The following is a 20,362-nucleotide window of genomic DNA, read 5'->3' as shown; positions in this document are numbered from 1 at the left end:
ATTATATGAATAAAAAAATATTTATAAAAATAAGATACTTAAAAAGCACAAGAGAAATGGGCTTAAAATGTAGTTTGATAAATGAACAGTATTCTAAGAAATAAGAGGTAGCAACACTTAAACTTTAATTATAAGTTAAAGTTAATTATATCCTAAAGACAACAGAGAGTTATGAGATTTGCCGAGTCATTTTCTTTCAGCATATATTTCTGTTTGTGAAGGTACCTTCGTCTGGTAGGCCAGCCACGCCAGTCTCTCCGACAAAAGGGCACAGAAACCCACCCAGCGCTGGTTGAGCTGCTCGGCTGCTTGTGCAATGTCATCGGCACGACTCCCCTCTGAAAGACACGGAGAGACAACTGTCACATAAACACACACACCGGGTGATGCATGCGTCTTGGTGCCTCCGTCGGGCGAGGACATGAATGGAAGCACTCAGCGAGCACTGGATGCGGCGAATGTCATCTGTAGGGGAGTTGAGGGAGTCATCAATATTTACAGGAGCAGAAGCCATTTATCTGCCTGCTTACTGAACACAGACACACGCATCCATGCTTGCAGGTAACTGACATTTTGGGATGTAAATGGCCTTTTTAAAGTCCTCTTAAAATTCTCTTGCCCTGAAAAACCTCCGAAAGATTCCAGGAGAGCAAAATCAATGTTAAAGTTGTACAAAGATGGATTGATGCTCCTGCTTCTGAAAGGGCAAACTAAAGCCCCTGAGCCGGAGGATAATTGGACCTGGAAAAGGCAGAAGCCCGGTTGGCCGGTCTGTGTGTGCGACACAAAGTGCTGAAAAAGTTCCCTCCAGTTTAAGAAAATCTACTCTTACTGTCGGCTTAGTTTCAACCTGCTCGGTACTTTACATATCTAAAGATTATGACCGGTAGAGAAGTGAGAATGAGAAACATTATTTTATGAAAATCTTTGATGCCTGAATGACTATTTTTTTTTTCACTGACATCAAAATCCTTGTATGAACTTCAGAAACGTATCTCATTATATTTATGAAATTGTGTAACGTCTTTAAATGTCAAATCAATTGTCGTTCTTGTCCAACTTCAGTGAAAGACTGAAGCGAGAAATTCAACGGTAAATAAAAACACAAGTTATTATTGATATTGTAGGTTCGTTCAAACTGAACAACAGAACACTGAAAAGAGAGATGAGACATCAATCTACGACGTGGCGTTTGATACCAGGTCGCACAGTAAGAGAAAATAAATTATTTCATTTCTTTTGCGTTTATTATAATTGTCTAAAGGGATTTAAGTTATATTAGCATGAGATTGAGATGTCATCGTTTCATTTTAAACCCTTATGTTATCTCAGGGTCAAGATGACCCGATGGCTCAAAAACAAATGTGTTTGAGGTATCCCTTGTGTCGTCACAGGGTCAATTACCTCCCTGGCTTCCGAAAATACATATGCAGTGGTGGAGGTTGTTTATCTTGATCCAAAGGCTACACAAGGGATACCACAAAAACATTTGTTTTCTGGCCTTTGGGTCACCTTGACCCTGAGATGAAACAAGTGTAAGTTGAACGGTAAAGTAGTACAACACACAAACTGTATATGAGACCATTTTGTATTTATACATTACATACTTTTTTTCCACTTAATACTGCCATCTTATTTGAATTGTGTTCTTTTTTATCTTCAATATTTCTTATCTTTGAATGAGGAATACCTTTATACCTTATTGTCATACTTGCTTTTGAGTGACCTTTAAGCACATTCATTTCTAAACTCTGCGTCTGATACACATGTTTCAGAAATTGACCTTGATTGATAATAAGGGAAATAAAAAATACCATGAGTTTAAGACAAAAGTCAGTAAGTATTTGATTTGAATATAAAATTATAATCTTTCTCTTTAATCAGGGCTAGCATTTTTATTCTCCTTCAAATGTCCCAAGTCATTTATTCAATAATTTAATAAGTTAAACAAAGCAAACAATTTAATATGTTTACTTCACAGTGTTGTTGTCTTTTAAATGATTCAAAGCATCTCATAAAAAGCAGAAAAACTATGTGATATTCCCAACTGAATGTTTTTTACTTCAGGAAAGTTGGTGGTAAATGAAGACTTCAAACGAGTCTCTGCCTCTGCTGAGATGAAGGACGACCACTTGAAGACAGTGAACGCTCAGTAGGACCTTTTCTTTTTTTCCTACTCCAGTAAAAACATTTGACAAAAAATAAAAAAGCTGTTTTTGTCCTGCTATTTAAAAGGCAGAAATGAAACAGGAATTTAATCCTTCAACATTTTCAATACTTCAATAGGTTTGTCCCTCCCGACAGACGCACGCTTTGTTGCCGAAAAAGTTAAAGGTCGTTCTCACAGGTTCTGGTGCGGCAAAGGTTAAAAGCCGCGGAGAGATTTAAAAAAGCAAAAAGTATAAATCGAGTGTCACTTGCTTTTAGGAAGCTCAACAATTGTACAAGGACAGAGCGGAGCGAGAAGAAAAGAAACATCTCTCTTTCCGTCTCTTCCTCTCTATCAGCGTTTCTATGGAGACAGGGAGCGAGGGTGGGACAGGTGAGGTTGTTGCCATGGGGACAGACAGGGTGTGCGCGCGTTTGTGTGTTTGTGTGTGTGTGTGTGTGTGTGTTAGTTACCCTGCTCGACCAGGGTCTGTGCCGTGCGCGTCGCCTCCTGAAGCTTTCGGTATTTCTCCGGCCGCTCTCGTTCAATCGCCTGTAGCAAAGTGAAAGAGATAGAGCAAAGAAAGACAGAAAGTTAATGGGAAAAAAAAACAGCGAGAAGGCAGAGTAACTTGGACAAAAGTGGAAAAAAAAACTAAACAAATTGAAGATGGGTTAAAATATGTTGTAAAAAAGACTATACGAGTAGTTTCATGGGTTCAAAAGTGGAGGCAAAATAAAAGATTAAGACCAGAAGTTGTAAACTTTAATGGAAGTCGATCGTCTGACGCAGGAATCATCGGCTGATCAACAACCCTTTCACGCACCTTGATGGTGTGACTCATCAGCCTTCTCCTCTACAGTTTTCTTTTTCTACAGACTGTCTGAAGTTTTTACGTCTTTGGACTCAAATCTAGATCAACAACCTAGTCTAAAGTTAGTCTAAAAAAGTAAATATATAGAATATTGAACGTTTTTTTCTTCATTGAAGTTGGATTTTAAAAAAATTCAATACATGATTTCAATAATGTATATATTAAAAGGTTGAATTTGTTTCTATTGAATACTTTGCATTACTTGCATTCAATAATATAAACTTTTCATCCAATCAAAAGATCATGTGATCTGAAATGTGAACATTTTTTACACATAGAGTTTGATATTCTAACTCCAATAAAATAAAAATAAATGTTTTAAATTCACTATATTTTAATTTGTACCTTTTTTAATTTAATATAAAAACAGTCATATAGTATTGACACCAGACAATAAAAGAGTACTGAGATACCGACGAATTATTGAAGTATAAAAGAAAAACAAACTCAACATTTCAACATAGAAAATATTTAAATTAAATTATTTAAATGCTTAAAAAATATTACAGTAACAAATTCAACAATGAATATGTTCAATTCAACCGCTCAAGATTCCTCACACACCTGGACTTTGTCGTACAGGTCCTGGACGCTCCCGACTTTTCTTGACACGGAGAACTCTGGACTCTGTAGGATGGCCTCGCCCCGGGTCATGTAGCTGTGCACCTCAGTGAAGTCCACGTCAAACCTGAGGACAGACATGCAGCAGAGAAAACAAATGAGAAAACTACAGAATAATCAGCCGAGGGTTGGATTCTCGGAGAGCTGCAGTCAAATGTTAGAAACAATAAACCCAATATATTTATTCCACAGAAATATAACAGGAGCTGAAACATGATCTCCTAAATGACGGAATAACCTTTTCTTCCCGGCTCCAACTTGTATTCTCTCTCTGTTTCGGACCAGAGGTTGTTCTTTTTGTGTTGTTGCTCACCTTATATTCCGGTGCCCTCTGTGACCCTGCCCTTTCCTTTCAAATACTTTGTAGGCTCTGCCATTGTCCATGTTTTTGTTAAGGAATAAAAAAAAAAAACACGAAAAAAGCTGATGACAAACATAGAACTTATAAATTCCTGCGGATACGTTTCCTTCCATTCTCAGTTTAAATCACATTTATTCACCCGGATGTTCTATTACAAACTTGATGTCTATTAACCCAAATAAACATGTGAAACTTTTTATTATATTTGTGCAGGTTTTTCTACAGTGAAGCTGCATGAGGATAAAAGACATTAAGGTAGAAATCAACAAGAAGTTTCATTGTATTGTTTTCTATCAACATTCCTTCACGATCCATCCAACTGAACCTCAACTATAACCTTAAATATATTTCCCTTCATGTTTCAGGAGCAATCGTTCAGCTTTTATACTCGAGTTAAAATACTCCACTGCCCTGCATCCTCGCCTTGACGGCGATTCAGATTTCTCATTTTGTTCTTCACACCTCTGAGTTCCATTAAATGCGGCAGCAGAAAGGACATAATATGCTGAACGCTGCCTGTCAGCCGAAACACAAGGAACGTTTTTTGTGTTTTCCTGATTGAGGAACCGACTTGTCTGTTTCACTCATTTGTGTCTGTGGTGAAGATTTGAGAATGCACTTTATTTCAAGAGGGGTTTTCGGTCGGATCGTCCACACATTGTCCAGAACAAATCTAAAAGAAAAGCGTCTCTGAACACGACACTAAAATAGGAATATTTAAAAAATATATTCGACATTTTTTAACAATGGTATGAAATAGAAACTCATGTAAAATGAATGTTTTCTATGCATATTCTTATTCATGTTTCTACCTAAACCTCTCTGACATATGTATTCTTTATACGGGGCAACAAGGTGCTAGAGTCTGTCCCAGCTAGACAGGGCTAAAGGTGGCGGGACCTCCTGGAAAGGTCACCAGTGCAGCAAGAGGGCACGTGAAGACGAGCAAGATAATTTCAATTCCACAGAGAGAGAACCTGAATGTGCTCCAAAAGCTGCCTCCAGCTGAAATAGAACTTTGTAACCTTCTTACTGTGAGGCTGCAGCACTGAGACGCTGACACAGCGCTGCCCTCGTGAAGATGGAGACAGCAACCGGAGTTTGTGACTAGAAAAGGGGTTGTAGCTTCTTATTCTGAATATGAAATCGGATGTTTCACCCTGAGATAACAAAAGTTAAGCAACTTTTAACAAATCTTTTTCTTTTATTTATCTTTTTACATTTTCGGATTTCATTTAATCATTTAAAATGTATCCGCATTTTTATATTTCACGTCTCTCTCTGTCTGTATTGAATGATTTTTGCAAAGTTAATGTGAATTGAAATGTTTGTTATTGTTCAGATGATTTAATTCTGCGTCTTTTTTAACAACACATTCTGAATAATGTCATAATGTAATCATACTGGCAAACCTACTCCGACCTTGGAGCACAATATCAGTTTCAATTAATCATTTCTCTAGACAAAATTTAACTTGACATAAATGTGGAGACATCTATTACAATTTAGACCTTTTTAAAGATGTACACTTGAAAAATAAGCATTACTTATTTATGATAATTAACCAATTATTATTAGATTGAAGTCAACTTCAACTTTGCTTAATTAGATTTAATAACTAAGGATATTTGTGCTAAAACATAAATGTAACTTTATTTCACATTTTTAGACATTTATTTTTAACTATATTTCCGCTTGAATCGTTTAGATCTTTATTTGAGTTAAAATTATTCCACACGCTGCAAAAAGTGAAATCTACTAAGTATTCAAGTAAGAAAAACAGCCTGAAAACTAAACAAAAAAAGTCTAGAAAATATCTAATTTCAAGTTATATTTTTATACAAGACGGCCTTAGTCTTGTATAAAAAATTGCTTTTAAACAGTGAAAAAACTGCCAATATGGTGAGAAAAAAAAGTTTATTGTGACAAGAAGAATTGTTTAAAAATAAATAAATTCTTACCACATTGGCAGAATTAGTTTTTAATTCAGGCTGCATGTCTTAATATCTTAAAACACAATATTTATCTGGAGTTATAAGGTGAATTCAGCTCATCATGAAGTCAATTTACACAACTTTTAACTAAGAATAAACACTTCTTCTTAGGTTTCAACTTTTACAGTGCAGCTGTACATGTCTCATCAAAGTCATTATTCTTAACACATCTACTTGGCTACCAGCGTCACTCTCATCGCTGCCACTACAGAAACACGATTAACTGCAGAGCTTCTCCTCTTACCTGCCGAGATAAGTGAGCAGAAACGGTTGCATGAAACTGGAATGTTCGTTCAAATTAGACGAGGCCGGGCTAATCGGGATTCAAGTGCCAGTCAAACTACCTTTTCCTGAGTTCAGAATCCCCAGCCGCCTGCCTCTTCTTCTGTGGTGGCGGGGACTCTCGCATCTGGCGCACAGCTGACACCTTCTCCCTGGTGGTAACCTTGGTGACCGTCGCCGCGACCGTGTGGGTCACCTCGGACTGTTGGGTCGTGGTGGCAGAAGTGGTGACCTGCGGGTCAACAAACACAGACGGCAGGTTGAATTAATAAGTCAAAAAGAAACACCTGCACCAGAGAGGCATTGATGGGTTGATGTGGTCAATTTATACCTCTCTGCAATATATTTTATTTTACATTAAAAAAAAGTATATATTAAAAAAAGAAAAAAGAAGAGAGTTATTGCAACACAGTAATTAAAGAATGCTACAATAAATGGTGTCATTTAAATACATTCACTCGTTTTCTGTATATATATATAAAAAAAACTGTATTTTTTTAACAGTATTTGTTTGCATTCATTCCCAATATCAATTTTTTTTATTTCTTTACTCATTTTTTTCAATTTATTTAATATTTCTTATATTAAATTAAATGTTAATGTATTATATTGTTGTTGTGTAAAGACGTAAAACTGAATTCCATTCCACATCACTGTCCAAAATATGTTGTTCCTCGACAATTCTATTGATTATTACCGTCTGACAGGTTTTTTAATTTTCCGAAAAAAAGGATTTTTCCAATCGTAACATTAGCTTGTGATACTTGACAAGTTAAAGACACTTGTTTTGTTCAAATTTACTCAAAACATTAGCTTGTAAACTAGTAAAATTCAGTAATAAACACACTATATCTGGAAAGAACTTGTTGCAAAGAAACCAGTTCAGCGTTCATGTACATTTTTGCACTTAACGTTCGTTTTTTGGCGGCCATGTTTTCCACATGAAGGTTTATCTGGGTCAACATTGCTGACATTATGCTGTATAAAATGGTATTTAAAAAAGTTTGTGGACCCCTGGATCGAGACACAGTTTTATAAGACAATTATGCGAGCATTTTGGATGATTTTTGAGAGGCGACTCACAAACAACGGCTCTCTCTCTAGGAAGTGATCTTTCACCAAAACACAAAGACTCGGAGGAGCCTAATGAGAACGAAGCAGTAACTATGAGCTTTTGGGGAAGCCTTGCTGCCATGGCAACCGGCGTATGCCCGGCTGAAGCGAGGGAACCAGATCTGCCCACAGAGGTCAATCAGGCAATTACTGGAATCATAATGACAGATACACTGATGAGCGCGAGCGGCACAAAGACTAGCTCATGACTTTAGCCTCATTCCAGGAAGATATTTTAAACCTTTGTACAGTAAATCCCAAAATATTACGAGTAGAAATATCCATCGCTTTAATTTGATTTCTTTTCATATGAAGCGACAGATGACGATCGTTTGCCAAAGTATATCTAGAACATTCAGTTGATGAATGTATAACGCGACTCAAGTTGCCATTTGTAAAGTGAAAGTCGCCTCCGTTTGATCTGGACTGGCCTACAGCTCGCACTCAGAAGGTGTTCCTGCTGCTTAAAAGAATAACAAGCTGCTGCTGTTTCATCTCAGCAGGACAAGCATTGAACTCAGCTTGTGTGTGATAAGAAACACTGTTTCTTTTGTAAAAAATATATAGTGCATGAACTGGGCTTCTTATTAAATTGAGAGAACTGTCCATCAAGCAGAAAAAAGTATTTTTTCCGGTTAAATAAAAAAGGGAAATGTGACTCTCAAGAAGACCATTTTCACTTTTTAAAAATGTAAAAAGGTGAAATTTGGCTTAAAAAGAAAATGCAATGAGAAAAAGGACTTGAATTAAAAGAAGCAATGAAGGTCTTCTCAGTGAACAGCTCTATAGTGAAACATTATGTAAATGAACCTGCTTGTTATGTCCTAGAAGCACAAAGATGATTGGCCGATTAAGCCGCGACACATGTTGTTTATGAGCGTTTTAATTTAGCCGCGTGAAGCAAGTTTGGAGCCATGATTGGGAATTGGATTACAGACCCCTGTTAGGCACCGTGACTGATTATTGTTGTGCTCTTCAGTAAGTAGGGAGTCTTTCTTATATGATATAGTTTATAGTGTGTACAGCTACAAAACAAATGAGCGATGACTTTTAATCAAAAGCAAAGTGATAAATAAAACGCAGATCTTGAGGTCAAGTTTGAGGTCATTTGATATTATAAATGTACACATTATTATCTGAAGGACACTCCAAAATTAATGATATTTGACATCATATGATATGAAATAAACAAGCTTAGTGGGAAAAGTCAGTTATTATTAAATATTTGTTGCCCTCGTTTGATGCATAATTAGCACGAAATAACAGGACAGCTGCTTCAGTAAACTTTTAATCGCTGAGGTCCTTGAACGCAGTTAAGGTTGTTAGAGCATTTCCACTTCCATTTTTATATTTTATTTTTATTTCCATTTCTATTATTTTATCCAGAATTCACATTATGTTCACCAAGAAGACTTCTTTCCATGCAGCATCAATTCACCCCTGTGACATAATTTCTTATTTATCTTGACTTTCCCCTGTTTTATAAGACCAAACATTTTTTAAGACCATCATTATTGAGCAAGAAATATTTCTTTCAAGAAACTTAAATACCGTATGCCTAAATGAGCGTCATTTCCTTTGATATATGAGCTTTATATTTGAACTTTGTTATCTCTTTGCTCTTTGTTCTCCTTCTTGGAAACTCAATTTCCCGAAGGGATTAAAAAAAATCAATCCAACTCAACAAACTACTGTCTATCATAGATGATGACAGTCATCCTTTAAACACTGTCATCAGTGAGCAGAGAAGCAGATGGAGCACGAATGCTCCTCCCATGATGCAACACTAATAGACTCAGGGACTCATTCCTTGTGCTTTTAGGCTGTTTAATTCTGAGTTTGGGGGCAGCAGTCGAGTGAAAAGATAATATTCCATGTTAATCTTTGTATCCTTTTTCTTTGTTATTTTTCTTTGATCTATGTTCTTTATCATTAGATTTAGATTGTGTCATCTTGCATTTTCTTTTCATTGCACTTTGTTCTTGTTCTTGTTTCATGAATCTATCGTCTGTGTGTCGCCGTCTGCTGGAAAAACAATTTCCCGAAGGAGACCTCCAGAGGGATCAATAAAGTTTATCTATCTATTTTATCTAATCTAATCTAAAATGAACAATAATTCCATTTTATTCCACCCTTTAAAATGATATTCAAGGATATTTCAAGCTAGTTTGATGTTGTAACAATTTGAGTGATAGATGTGTCTGATTATAGCAGAAAAATAACTCTCTAAAGTAAAAGGGACATTTTGAAAAATAAAATACCATAACAACAGTCAAGACTCAGTGGTTAGTTGCATATAAGCTTTGTGGGGGATCAAAATCATTTAGTTCTAATTGTGAATGATGATGTCATAGTGATGTTCTATACAGCAGCCACAAGTGTAAAACATGTACAATCTCTTGAACAAATTTACAAACTTTAATTTCCTAAATTGTACAATTTTAGGAAATTGTTACTTTGTTTCAGAGTTTATACATTTGTTCTGGGAAATTATCAGATTCATAAATCATGACGAAAGGTTTGTTTAAACATGAACATAATGAATTTCCGCTCCTGCGTAGAAGCCGTCAGATGAAAATGAAACACTTGAATGTTGAAAGCATAATATATGTTCACTTCACCACATTCCAATCACAGTCAAATAGGAGCTCGTTCAGGCGGTGATTGTTCACACAATGACGGTGGACTCGGCTGGAATGATTAATTATAGCAAAGTTTGAGGTGAAGAGATGCGGCTCAATTGTTTGTATCTTCAGAAACAATGAAAAAATCATGGATTTTGGCATGGTAATATATTCTTTTTTTATTCAAATACCAGCTGACACAAATATTCAGCTCAGTAGGAACAAGCGACGAGCAACTTACCTGAGTGCTGGCCATATCCAGACTCTGAACTAGTTTGTCCCAACGCTGGGCGAAGCTGTCCAGTCTCGCCTCCAGTTTACTGGCCATTTCCTTGTTTTTAACACTGGACAGCAGGTCTTGACTCATGGAGCAAAGCTTGGTCATGGTGGGACGCTTCATCTCCAGCTCCGTCTTTATAGTCTGGCAGACAAAATATCGACATTTTGTGCGCTAGTATTGACAAACATTGCGAGTCTTGAAACTCACTGCGAGACGGCGAAGACACGCCGTCATCTCCGCTTGATCCTTCAGGTTGGAGGTCTTGAAAGTAGAAACTTGTTCTTCTTTTTGTGTCAGCCAGGAGTCGAATAAACACTGCAGGGTTGAGAGGAGAACAACTAGATGGATTACAATAGTTTACAAAGTTTTTGTATGGATGTCATAGACCAGTGGTCCTCAACCGGTCTGTGAGGCCTTTGTTACCGAGCCGCACAGAGAAAACAACAATTTGTATTTTTCATTGTTTCTGTCTGAATGCGTTTTGTTTTGACAAAAAAATGGTATTTACTCCTTAGTAAAATTAGCTTGTAGCTCTTGAAACATCAAGACGCTTGTTTAAGTCAAGTTTATTTAAAAAATAATAAACTGTAAGATAGTGAAAATTAGTAAAACACAAACTCTGTACAAATCATTTATATCATTTTTATCTGAAGGTCTGTCCATGAATATAAAGACGACCTAATACTGGTCTGACCTAACATTTTGTCCTTCCTGTCCTAGACCAGTGAAACTCTATGCTACTTCTGCATCCTAATCCAAGCTTGGAGTGATATTTTATAAATATTCTGATAAAATTTGAAAACTCGAATTTTGAATTTTGCTTAGTAAGTATTTTTCTGTCTGTGGTGATGTTAAGAAAATATGTCCATATATATATGTATATATATATATATATATATATATATATATATATATATATATATATATATATATATATATATACAGTATGTACATGAAAAAATAACTTTAAAATGACTTGGAGTGAAAAAACATTTTAGCCTGTGCTTTGTTTTTGGTATCTGAATGAAGATTGTTTGGCCAATTTCTTTTTAAAAATTTGAGCAAATACTTGAAAACATGGTTGTGCGCCTTCTTGTTTGTGGTGTTTTTTTTGGTGTATTTCTTTTCTCTAATCGAGAGTTTAAATGCACCTGTTCATTCGTGAAGTGCTGCCATTTTAGTAAAATCTCTTGAAGCAGTATCCAGCGGTCCTCTGTCCATCGACAAATGGCTGCCCAGCGGTCGCCTAGCACCTGTGCACACACAAAAACACAAAAGAAACTCCTTGATGATGTTTTTTCTTTTTTTCATTTAATCATTATTTTCATTTTGCATCACAACTATCTTGCTTTTATATTCATGATTCGTCTAACTTTTCCCGGTCAATACGGTGTAGCGTCTGTGAGTGTCGTTTGAGCAGTGTACTGAGATACTTCTTTCTTAACTAACCACGACATTCGTGAGAACAGTGAGTACGAGATTGCAGTTACACTGTTCAGACACACGGGGAGCCACTTTTTTTTTTCAAAAACGTACCTATTGTCACTTTAACAAAGAACATTAATTAACAAATCCTTATTGACGGCTTATGATAACTCAAAGAAGAAACTTGAAAAAAAAGGGTTATATTTATTTTTATATTGTCTTGTCATTCTTTGAGGCTCAGTTCATCGTAATTATCTCTGCGATTGTCCTCCTTCATCAAAAAATGTATTTCAGCATCTGTTATGATTTCTGTAAGTCATGCAGAATTGTATGATCTCACTTATCTTATCTTAAACACTGGCATCTTTATAGGTCTAGCAGGTTCGAGTCATCATATATGTGAAATTCAAGTGCAATATGTCGCACAATAAAACCCATAAAGTAACGTAGGATCTTAAATGATCACATCCCAAAAGGAACATGAAAATCAAAATGAAGAATTTTCTTTACTACACAAACCAGGGCAATGCTAATTGCTTAATTTATTGTGTATAGCTGTTTCTGTTTAGCAACAAGCTACATTACAGATAATCTGATAATCTACATAAGGGCTAATCTGTGAAAACAACATTTCTAAAACATGCCAGCTCTTCATACAGATCACTCGGTGAGTCGACTATTTTCTCTGTTATAACGAGACAGTATTTAAACTCCACAGGTTATGCAATTAACGGAGGATGAAAAGTGATCCGGCAATCTGGAAACCACAGAGGCCTGAAGTAGCTAAAGACTGCAGCCCTTTATCCTTCTGAAGAGAGTCATGAGGGTGACAGAACACCCGAGAGCACGGTCGGGTTAAGTCCGGGAGAGAGGAAATTAAAAGACAATGACGTGCAAAGAAAGGTAGAAGGTGGCGAAACCGCAGCAGGTTAATCTTGAGACGAACGTCCTGTAATTAATCAAGAGACAATTCAACAGCAGCAGGAAACCAGAGGAAGACACCCTCCATTTGCATTTTCACATTCTGACACACAACCTAATCTCCCAAGGTCTTATCTTCTAGTGGTGTTAAACTTCCCTAATTATAGTCAATGCTGAATTAAACACTCTCGTGTCACCTTTTACTTCCGCTCAAGGTTCCTATACACATGAAAAAATTAATACATTACGATAGTGTAATTCTCAATTATACAAAAAACAAAGTCTATGCCTGACTTTCGGATTTACCTTTGACTGTTTTCTTTAAGCTTGTTGGTTTTTGTATTTTTCTTTTTTTTTATCTCTCCTAGGATGGCCAGTGCATTCAATTGACTTGTGTTTTGTCTTAACAATGTTCTTTAATTTGCCTTTAGAGAAAACTGTAATAATCTCATTTTGCTTCTTGTTTCTAAGCAGGTCATTGCTAGCAACAGAACCAGGATTTCCATGTCTGACTAATAAAGGGACATTTTAGATCAGGGGTGGACAAATAAAATTCCCCAGGGGCCACATGATATATAGTGATCGCTGTGAGGGGCCGTCAAACCAGAAGAAAGAAGAAGCGGAGAGACAAAATATGATGATATTGAAAAAAAAAAAAGGTAAGGTTAACCAGAGAAACAAAAGGCAAGAGGTTTACTGAATCACTATGGAGAATAAAAGGAAGAAAGCTCTGGATCTACTAGCAAACACAGCAGCAGCAGCTCAGGTGTTTCTCTAAAATATTGAATTATGGCAGGACAACGAAGACAAAAATATGTCCTGTCAGGTATTTAAGTACTTCAACTTAGAGAGTTCAATGAACCATATTGCAAATGTGTACATACTATTTAAATATTTAAACACAATTCCTTACCTGAAGTTTACTTTCCAAAGCAGCGGTGGCGCTGTCCCCGCTGTTCTCGTCCACCACCACCACCATGTGGGTCAGAGAGTTCACTCTTACTTGCTCCAACTCAAGATCTTCCTGTAGTAACTGAAGCACAACATACAAAATTAATATAACTGAGTTTAAGAATACACTTTAAATTGAGTTTTACTCCGACTCAATTTATTGGCTTGATACACAATCTCTTTCTTGTCACGTGTGTAAAAGTCAAAGTATCAAGGACAGAGCTCTGCTGTACACCATTCCTTAATTAAAAAAATAAAATCAGCATCTGTTTTCAAGATGTTTTCAGAGCCTAAATATTATCCCGTCTGTGACAGATGCAGGGCAAACTTTGCTGCTAATCTAGTAGGTTATATAGACAACGACAAGGTTCCAAGGTTTTTCTGTGAATAACATTTCTTTCTGAAAGCAAACTTAAAATAACACACATTCTAGAGATGAAAAGCAACTTCAAAAATCTTGGGAGAAACTAGATGTATTGTGTTCAAAGTAAAGGTTCGAACATACTTTACAGAGATACTGACTGACTTCCAATGATATTTGTAGCAAACAATTCCAGAAGAACCGAGGAACAACCGGCAACAGAAATGAGTAAACATCATGCATGAAAGGCTGTTTTGTGAGTAAAATCTCGTCCAATCTGACCTTTACAACCAATCGAGTTTTCTGTGGTTATTGATCAGTTCAATTCATATTTTAATGTAGCTTTGAGGAGAAAGAAAGAGGTTTAGACATCTAGTTTAAAACGTAAATAATGAAACATCTTCATCCTTCATTTGTCTATTTAAAAGATATTTAATTAACTTAATTAATAGTAAGATTTAAAAATCATCATAAGAAATGGTAACTTGTAGTCGGTCACGGCCAGAGTGGGAAAAATATTAATATTTTAATTATTAAAATGACGTAGCAGCGAATGCTAGCATGTTGCGGGTAAGATATACTGTATAAAGAGAAAAATAAGGGGGAGTAGATGAAGGGAGATTATAATATAACGTCCAGAACATCTGTCAAATTCAGGCCTGTGGGCCAGATTAAGTCTGCCAAGTAATTTTATGTAGCGGGCGAGAGCTTGACACTCAATCTCTTGCAAGATCAAAGTAGATCGTGTTGGTTTATGGTAAATTATTCAGTCATTAAGCTTAAGGTAAGGTACAGATATAATGGCAGGCATGTGCAAACTTTTCCAGAGCATGAGCAACATTTGATAACATAAATACTAGTGCAGTCCAAATGTTTACTGTGACTCCTTAAGAGTTTCTAATTCTGAAGAATAAAAGCTCCTATATCTTCATTTATCTCAACACAAAGTTAAGAACTTCTTCACGGATAGACATGAGAATAGCTTTAACAATTAGCGGTTTCAGTTTTCTCTGATTGTAGTTATAGAAAGCTTTTCTGAAGTTTTATTTTTTACATTCTCTGGTTGAATAGAAACGAAGACTGAAAAAAGAATCTGTTTGAACTTATATTTATGGATCCAGATGGTTTAATATGAGTAAATAAAGTTCGGCCTAAGACTTGAACGGAGTTTAAAATTGTAGCTCTTTGTCTGATCAAGATTTACAGTCCTGGTCAAAATCAACATTTTTTAAAGTGTCTTAAAATCTGCTTCTTTAAATGGTTACAGTGATGCTTTTATGTTCTGTTTCTAGAAAAATAAATGCAATGAGTGATAAGGTTAGATGTTTTTCAGTAGCTGAGCTGTCCTTGGTGCTGAAACAGCTGTTTCAAGTGTCTTTTCATGTCTCTGACTTGAGGGCCCCCAGAGTTGGAGCCAAAATGGAGCCAAAGTTGGAAGGAACTACTCCATGCTAGGAAGCTCAATTTAAACCTCTTGTTTATTCACCTTGTGCTCTTCCACTTGGTGCTTGATATCTTCCAGGTCAGGACCTAAAGGCTGGTCACTCAACCTCTTGATCCGTGCCTCGGTCTCGTCCAGCCAGTCTGTCAGCTGCTGCAACTGCTGGTGCTGCAGGTTCATGAGAACCTCATGGAGTCTGAAAAATATCACAAATAAACCATTTTCCAATTCTAAAGTCACTTCAACAATACGACGATTTGAAGAACCGTTGCTGCATACTGATGCCCGACTTATTGATAAGCGAGTGTGTTATGATAAAAGCAGCAAACAATGCTCCTTCGTCCACGCCCGCCCCAGACAGACCCCCGCTGTCTTATCGTAGCGGTATTAGCTAGTCCAGGCCATGTCTGCGAAGCTCTGGGCGCGAATCAACAAGATTATCACAGGCGATAGCTGAACAGTTAATTAAATTTGGCTCAGTGTCAGTGATCATTGGATTCAACATAATGAGAACCACCACGGCCTTTGTGTCCTCTAATGTCTGTAGGAAACTTTATTGATATAAGGGAGAAATACAAAAATAAATTATTAACAGGGAAAATGAATTAAGTAATATTTCTCAACCATCTCAACAGTTGAAATAACGTTATTTTTCAAGGCTGAGTTTTATTTTCTTTATCTATTAAATGTGTTTTAATATGTGCTTTCAATTGGGAAAAAAAAAACACTCTAGCGATAAAAAGTGTTTTGCATTTACATCTTGATTACAAAATATATGTATTAAAAGATTCTCGTTTTTTATGACTGAATGTTCTTGGTAGCACTTCATAAATCCCTTAGGCAGGCTCTTTGGATGTTATTGCACTCTTGAGCTTCTAAGAAAATTGTGTCAGGATTTGCCAGAATAAACTCCATTTTGGCAGATTTGACTTCATTAAGGACAAGTTTCACAGAATTTATTAGAGGAGGAAACTAAATCTAGTGTAAGAAACACGATGACTTCCACCATTAAAGCAAATACAAAGGAAAAACAAGACTATTAACATCAAGAAAATCAGAAGAACATTTTTATTTAGAGCCTACGGAGTATAGTAACGCATTTAGTTTCATCACACCTCATGATTTTTATATCTCAGTGTAATCAGTGGGAGCTATTTAAGATGCATCCTTAGACTTCTGCAGACTTCTGTTTTGATGAGTCATAGCCCTTATCTATAATATACTTCTGAGTTATCTACTGACTAACAACTTTGTAAGACACATAAATATGTACTACATATGTATTAATACTGTTTATCTAGGAATGACCTTTAGCCTCCTGTGACCCTTTGAAGGAAAATCTAATAGGATTTTTAAAGAATAATGGAACTTTTTCCCCCTCACACTAAAAAGTCTCCAAACATTTGATTGATTAAATCTAAAGATCTTATAAAATATGAAAAAATGAACACTTATAAAATGGAAATGTACATAGTAAGCAAATATTTAAAATGTACCATTATGAAAATGTTTTTTCTAATGGAGTCCAATATTTGTCAATATTTCTATTAAACATTTAGTTGTTTTTCTGATCAAATTAATCTTTTCTTTCCACACGCATCACTGCTGAGAACAAGACCATTCAAGAATTGTTTAATTATGTTTGTAAATTAATTCATAAGTAGGTGTTTTTATATAACAATGTGTGGGCTTTTTTCAACTTTACATATTCATGTCTTCGTATCTAATAAAAGTCTCTCAAAGTTTCAAGACACTGGAGGAGAATTTCCGTGACTCACCTGCTTTGTCTTTCCATGCTCGCCACTCTTAAATGTTCCCATCTGGAGTTCAACAGGTTCATCTGCTCTCTGACTTCAGAGTCCTCGTCGTCCGTCAAGTTCCCTTCAGCCAGCAGGGCGGCGCCAGCCCGGAGCACCCGTCCAACACTCCCCTGGTGGGTGGTGAGCTCCACCATGTAGCCCTGGTGAGAGAGAAAGTGGCATGAGAACTACTTTCCTACATCTTTATGAACGTATGTACATGTGAGAAACAACACTAGTCACTTACCTCATGAGTGTGGAATTGATCCTTCACCTCCTCCACTTGCTTAGAAATTGGTGGCTGAGACTGTAGTCCATCTTCCGCTGACAGAAGCCACGTCAACACCTTCAAATAGAATAGACAAGAAAACTCAGAGAACTTGATGAAGGTACAGTTTATTGTGAGTAAAACTAAATTGTTTGAGTAAATAACACACAGTAAGTAACAAAAAACTGGAAAAATAGATGTCTAAGTCATCCTGTCTCTCCATCTCCACCTGGATCCAGGATTTCCTTCACCTTGAGTCGATAGTGCCACCAGATCCAAGATCCTCTTCATGTCTGTGCTGCTCTACACTGTTCATCTCTCACCGTTTCACCCACTACTTCTCTCCGTCTCTCCTCTCCATCTCACAGTCACAGCAGAAGCTCATCTACAACGAGTCTGGTTCTGCTCAAGGTTTCTTGCTCTTAGAAGGACAGTCTGTTGTAGCTCATTGTGATCTTCTGTGACCTGTTATTTTCCTCCTTTATATAACTCTCTTATCATTTGACACCTCAAATCAGAATTATTTTTGCCATTGCAAGTGAAGGGTTCTAACAACTAGGAATTCACTTTGGTATAGTAGCAACATTTAACCAAATTGAACTGAAAATTGAATTACATTTTTAATCTGGAAACAAATACATATATATAATTTTTTTTAATTAAAATTAAATTAATTATACTTGTATTGTTTTGTCAGGGGTAAACTGTATAGGAAATTGATTGTTTGAGGTATACTGTAGTTAATAAATGAGAAAAGAATTAGGGGTAACATTCAATAAATGAGTAATGACGTGAACTAATATGTAAAAGCCTTGATCCTGAATTCCAATGATCAGTGGCAGGCATAACCAGGGCTTCAGTTATATGAAGCTATGTTTTTGGAGCAAGTTAGATTTCCTACAGTTCATAATTCAAGATGTATATAATTAAATAAATGTACTACAGTGCTACATACATTGTATTGGTTCCCTTGTAGCAAAATACACAAATCAAAAAACGCACTAGCTAAAACAAGACGAGCATAACATGTGTTCTATCAGGGATATGAAACAGGTTTTTTACACAATAGACATTCAGAGATTGAGAATCACCTCTTCCAGTGCAGCTTGGTAGCTTTCCAGACTCGTGGACCCTGGTGGCAGAGGACTGAGGCCTCTCTGCAGCTCCTCCTGACCCGGGCTCAGGAACTAAACGTAAGACAATTGAAATTAGAAAGAGATAAAGAAAGGAGCGGAGGGAGACATGTGAGGAAAGGGGAACCGAAAGGCAGCGTGGAAAGAAAAAGGTAAACAAAAGACGGAGTGAGATAAAGTGAGGCTTGTTAGTGTTAGCCATTACTGGAGCCAACAAGCATCTCTGGCTCCTTTCCGAGCCTAACAACTTGTCCTTGTTCCCCTCGTATCTCTCTTTGTGTGCCCACTACTGATCTGGACACTAACAACTTCTCTCTTTTTATCTCGGCTCGTCACTCCCCTTCACGCTCTATTCCTCTCTCTGGTAATAAGGTCCTGAAAAGATTTGCACGGCACATCCACGCTGCTGATAACTGTCCTGCTCCAGTCAACATCTTGCTCTCTTTGTATCTCCTTTGTGCCGCACGCTCATGTCGGAGATAATGGAGTTCAATAAACCTTTATTTTTAGAAGTAATGACAGCAATTATGATCCGTCATTACTCGATGCTGATGTTTTATTACTTGAGTTACAAACCAGGACATCATTTTAGATCAATTTAATTGATAAATTATTTAATAGACGTAATTTTCCCATTGCTTTACGTCTATTTAATCGTCAATAAAACAAATAATCCAAGGGAATTTGGACCAACCTGTGAAGATCATGACAGTTGTGATTTATTATTTCATCAAACAAGCGTTAGACAAGCGCGTCCAGTGACAGAAAGCGTGAGTGTTAGCGTCGCGAGACACGGACCTGCTCAGTAAACCGCCTCCTCTTTTGCTCAGGCGACTTGACATATGCAGCTTGGGTGTAGGCATAGCTTTTATAGCGAGGCTGAGGGGAGGGGCTCCGCACTCGCCCCTGAGCCACGCTCACTGTGATCTGAGAGAGAAGACAGAATGTATAGGTGGGTGAAACAGGACAGAAGAGACGATGATGATGATGATGATGATGAAGGGCAACGACATGAAGAGAAGCAAAAATGAAGAAGTGAACGAAAAGCAGACAACATTCAGAAAGGAAAAGCACAAAAAGAGGGAAAACAGTTGGGGATCGAATAATCAAACAGCTTCCTTTTCCGACCAAATGTCAAGTTAATTTTAGGTGAACTTTTGCGCCTGCTTTGCAAAATAATGAGATTTGGTTTGTTTTTTCCATCAGCTGCGAGCTGGAGGGACGTGTGAGAGAAGCTCACAAACTATTTGCTAGTAGGTGTTTGCTTTACTCTTGGAGTTAATTAGGTGCAAGATTAAATCTGCCTGAAGATGAAAACTGACTGAAAAAACAACTATATTTAGACTTAATAAACACAGCTGTAATACATAACTTTTTTATTTCTTTTTTTCAAGTACAATAGTTTCTCCTGTAACAGAATGAAAGTAATCAATGTTTCTTTTCATGAAAAAATGATTTAGGAGCTGCAAGTGGAAACTGAGAAGAATTCATGTGTATAGAAAACCATAAGAAGCTGAAACTTTATATTTATTTCCATTTGAACAAACATCAAGAATGAGTTGTGTGTTCATAAAAATGGCATAGAGAGACTCTAGATTCCATTTGTATTTTTCAAGACTAGCTGTCGGAATCAGTTGAACAATCTAAGCAACACCAATTTAACGATAATAATATTTTTTTATTTTTGCAAAAGGAAACCTCATAAAAAAACAAATTCAGTTAAATATGGGAAATATTTATTAATTGACACTGTTTTTATAGCATT

At 36.6% G+C, this 20,362-nt stretch overlaps 1 protein-coding gene across 3 annotated transcripts in view; it reads right to left on the bottom strand.

Annotated features, from left to right (window-relative positions):
• dmd (dystrophin) overlaps positions 1-20,362 on the bottom strand; it is a 235,127-nt gene that overhangs the window by 104,679 nt on the left and 110,086 nt on the right. For 2 of the 3 annotated variants that reach the window (XM_087791573.1, XM_087791574.1), the window contains exons 10-22: positions 19,396-19,524; positions 18,556-18,651; positions 17,444-17,542; positions 17,176-17,357; positions 15,443-15,593; positions 13,558-13,677; positions 11,450-11,551; positions 10,506-10,613; positions 10,260-10,439; positions 6,344-6,513; positions 3,588-3,711; positions 2,623-2,701; positions 226-338 (exon numbers count right to left, since the gene is read on the bottom strand). In XM_087791573.1, the coding sequence (XP_087647699.1) occupies positions 226-338; positions 2,623-2,701; positions 3,588-3,711; positions 6,344-6,513; positions 10,260-10,439; positions 10,506-10,613; positions 11,450-11,551; positions 13,558-13,677; positions 15,443-15,593; positions 17,176-17,357; positions 17,444-17,542; positions 18,556-18,651; positions 19,396-19,524 (1,653 nt within the window). Of the gene's footprint in view, positions 1-225; positions 339-2,622; positions 2,702-3,587; positions 3,712-6,243; positions 6,280-6,343; positions 6,514-10,259; positions 10,440-10,505; positions 10,614-11,449; positions 11,552-13,557; positions 13,678-15,442; positions 15,594-17,175; positions 17,358-17,443; positions 17,543-18,555; positions 18,652-19,395; positions 19,525-20,362 lie in introns of all 3 variants that reach the window. The other variant, XM_087791572.1, reaches the window with a different exon arrangement.

Source organism: Callionymus lyra, chromosome 5, assembly GCF_982586985.1.
Source record: "Callionymus lyra chromosome 5, fCalLyr1.hap1.1, whole genome shotgun sequence".
Lineage (NCBI taxonomy): Eukaryota > Metazoa > Chordata > Actinopteri > Syngnathiformes > Callionymidae > Callionymus > Callionymus lyra.
Note: the sequence above shows the minus strand (reverse complement) of the source record. Positions and strands in the feature narration are given on the sequence as shown.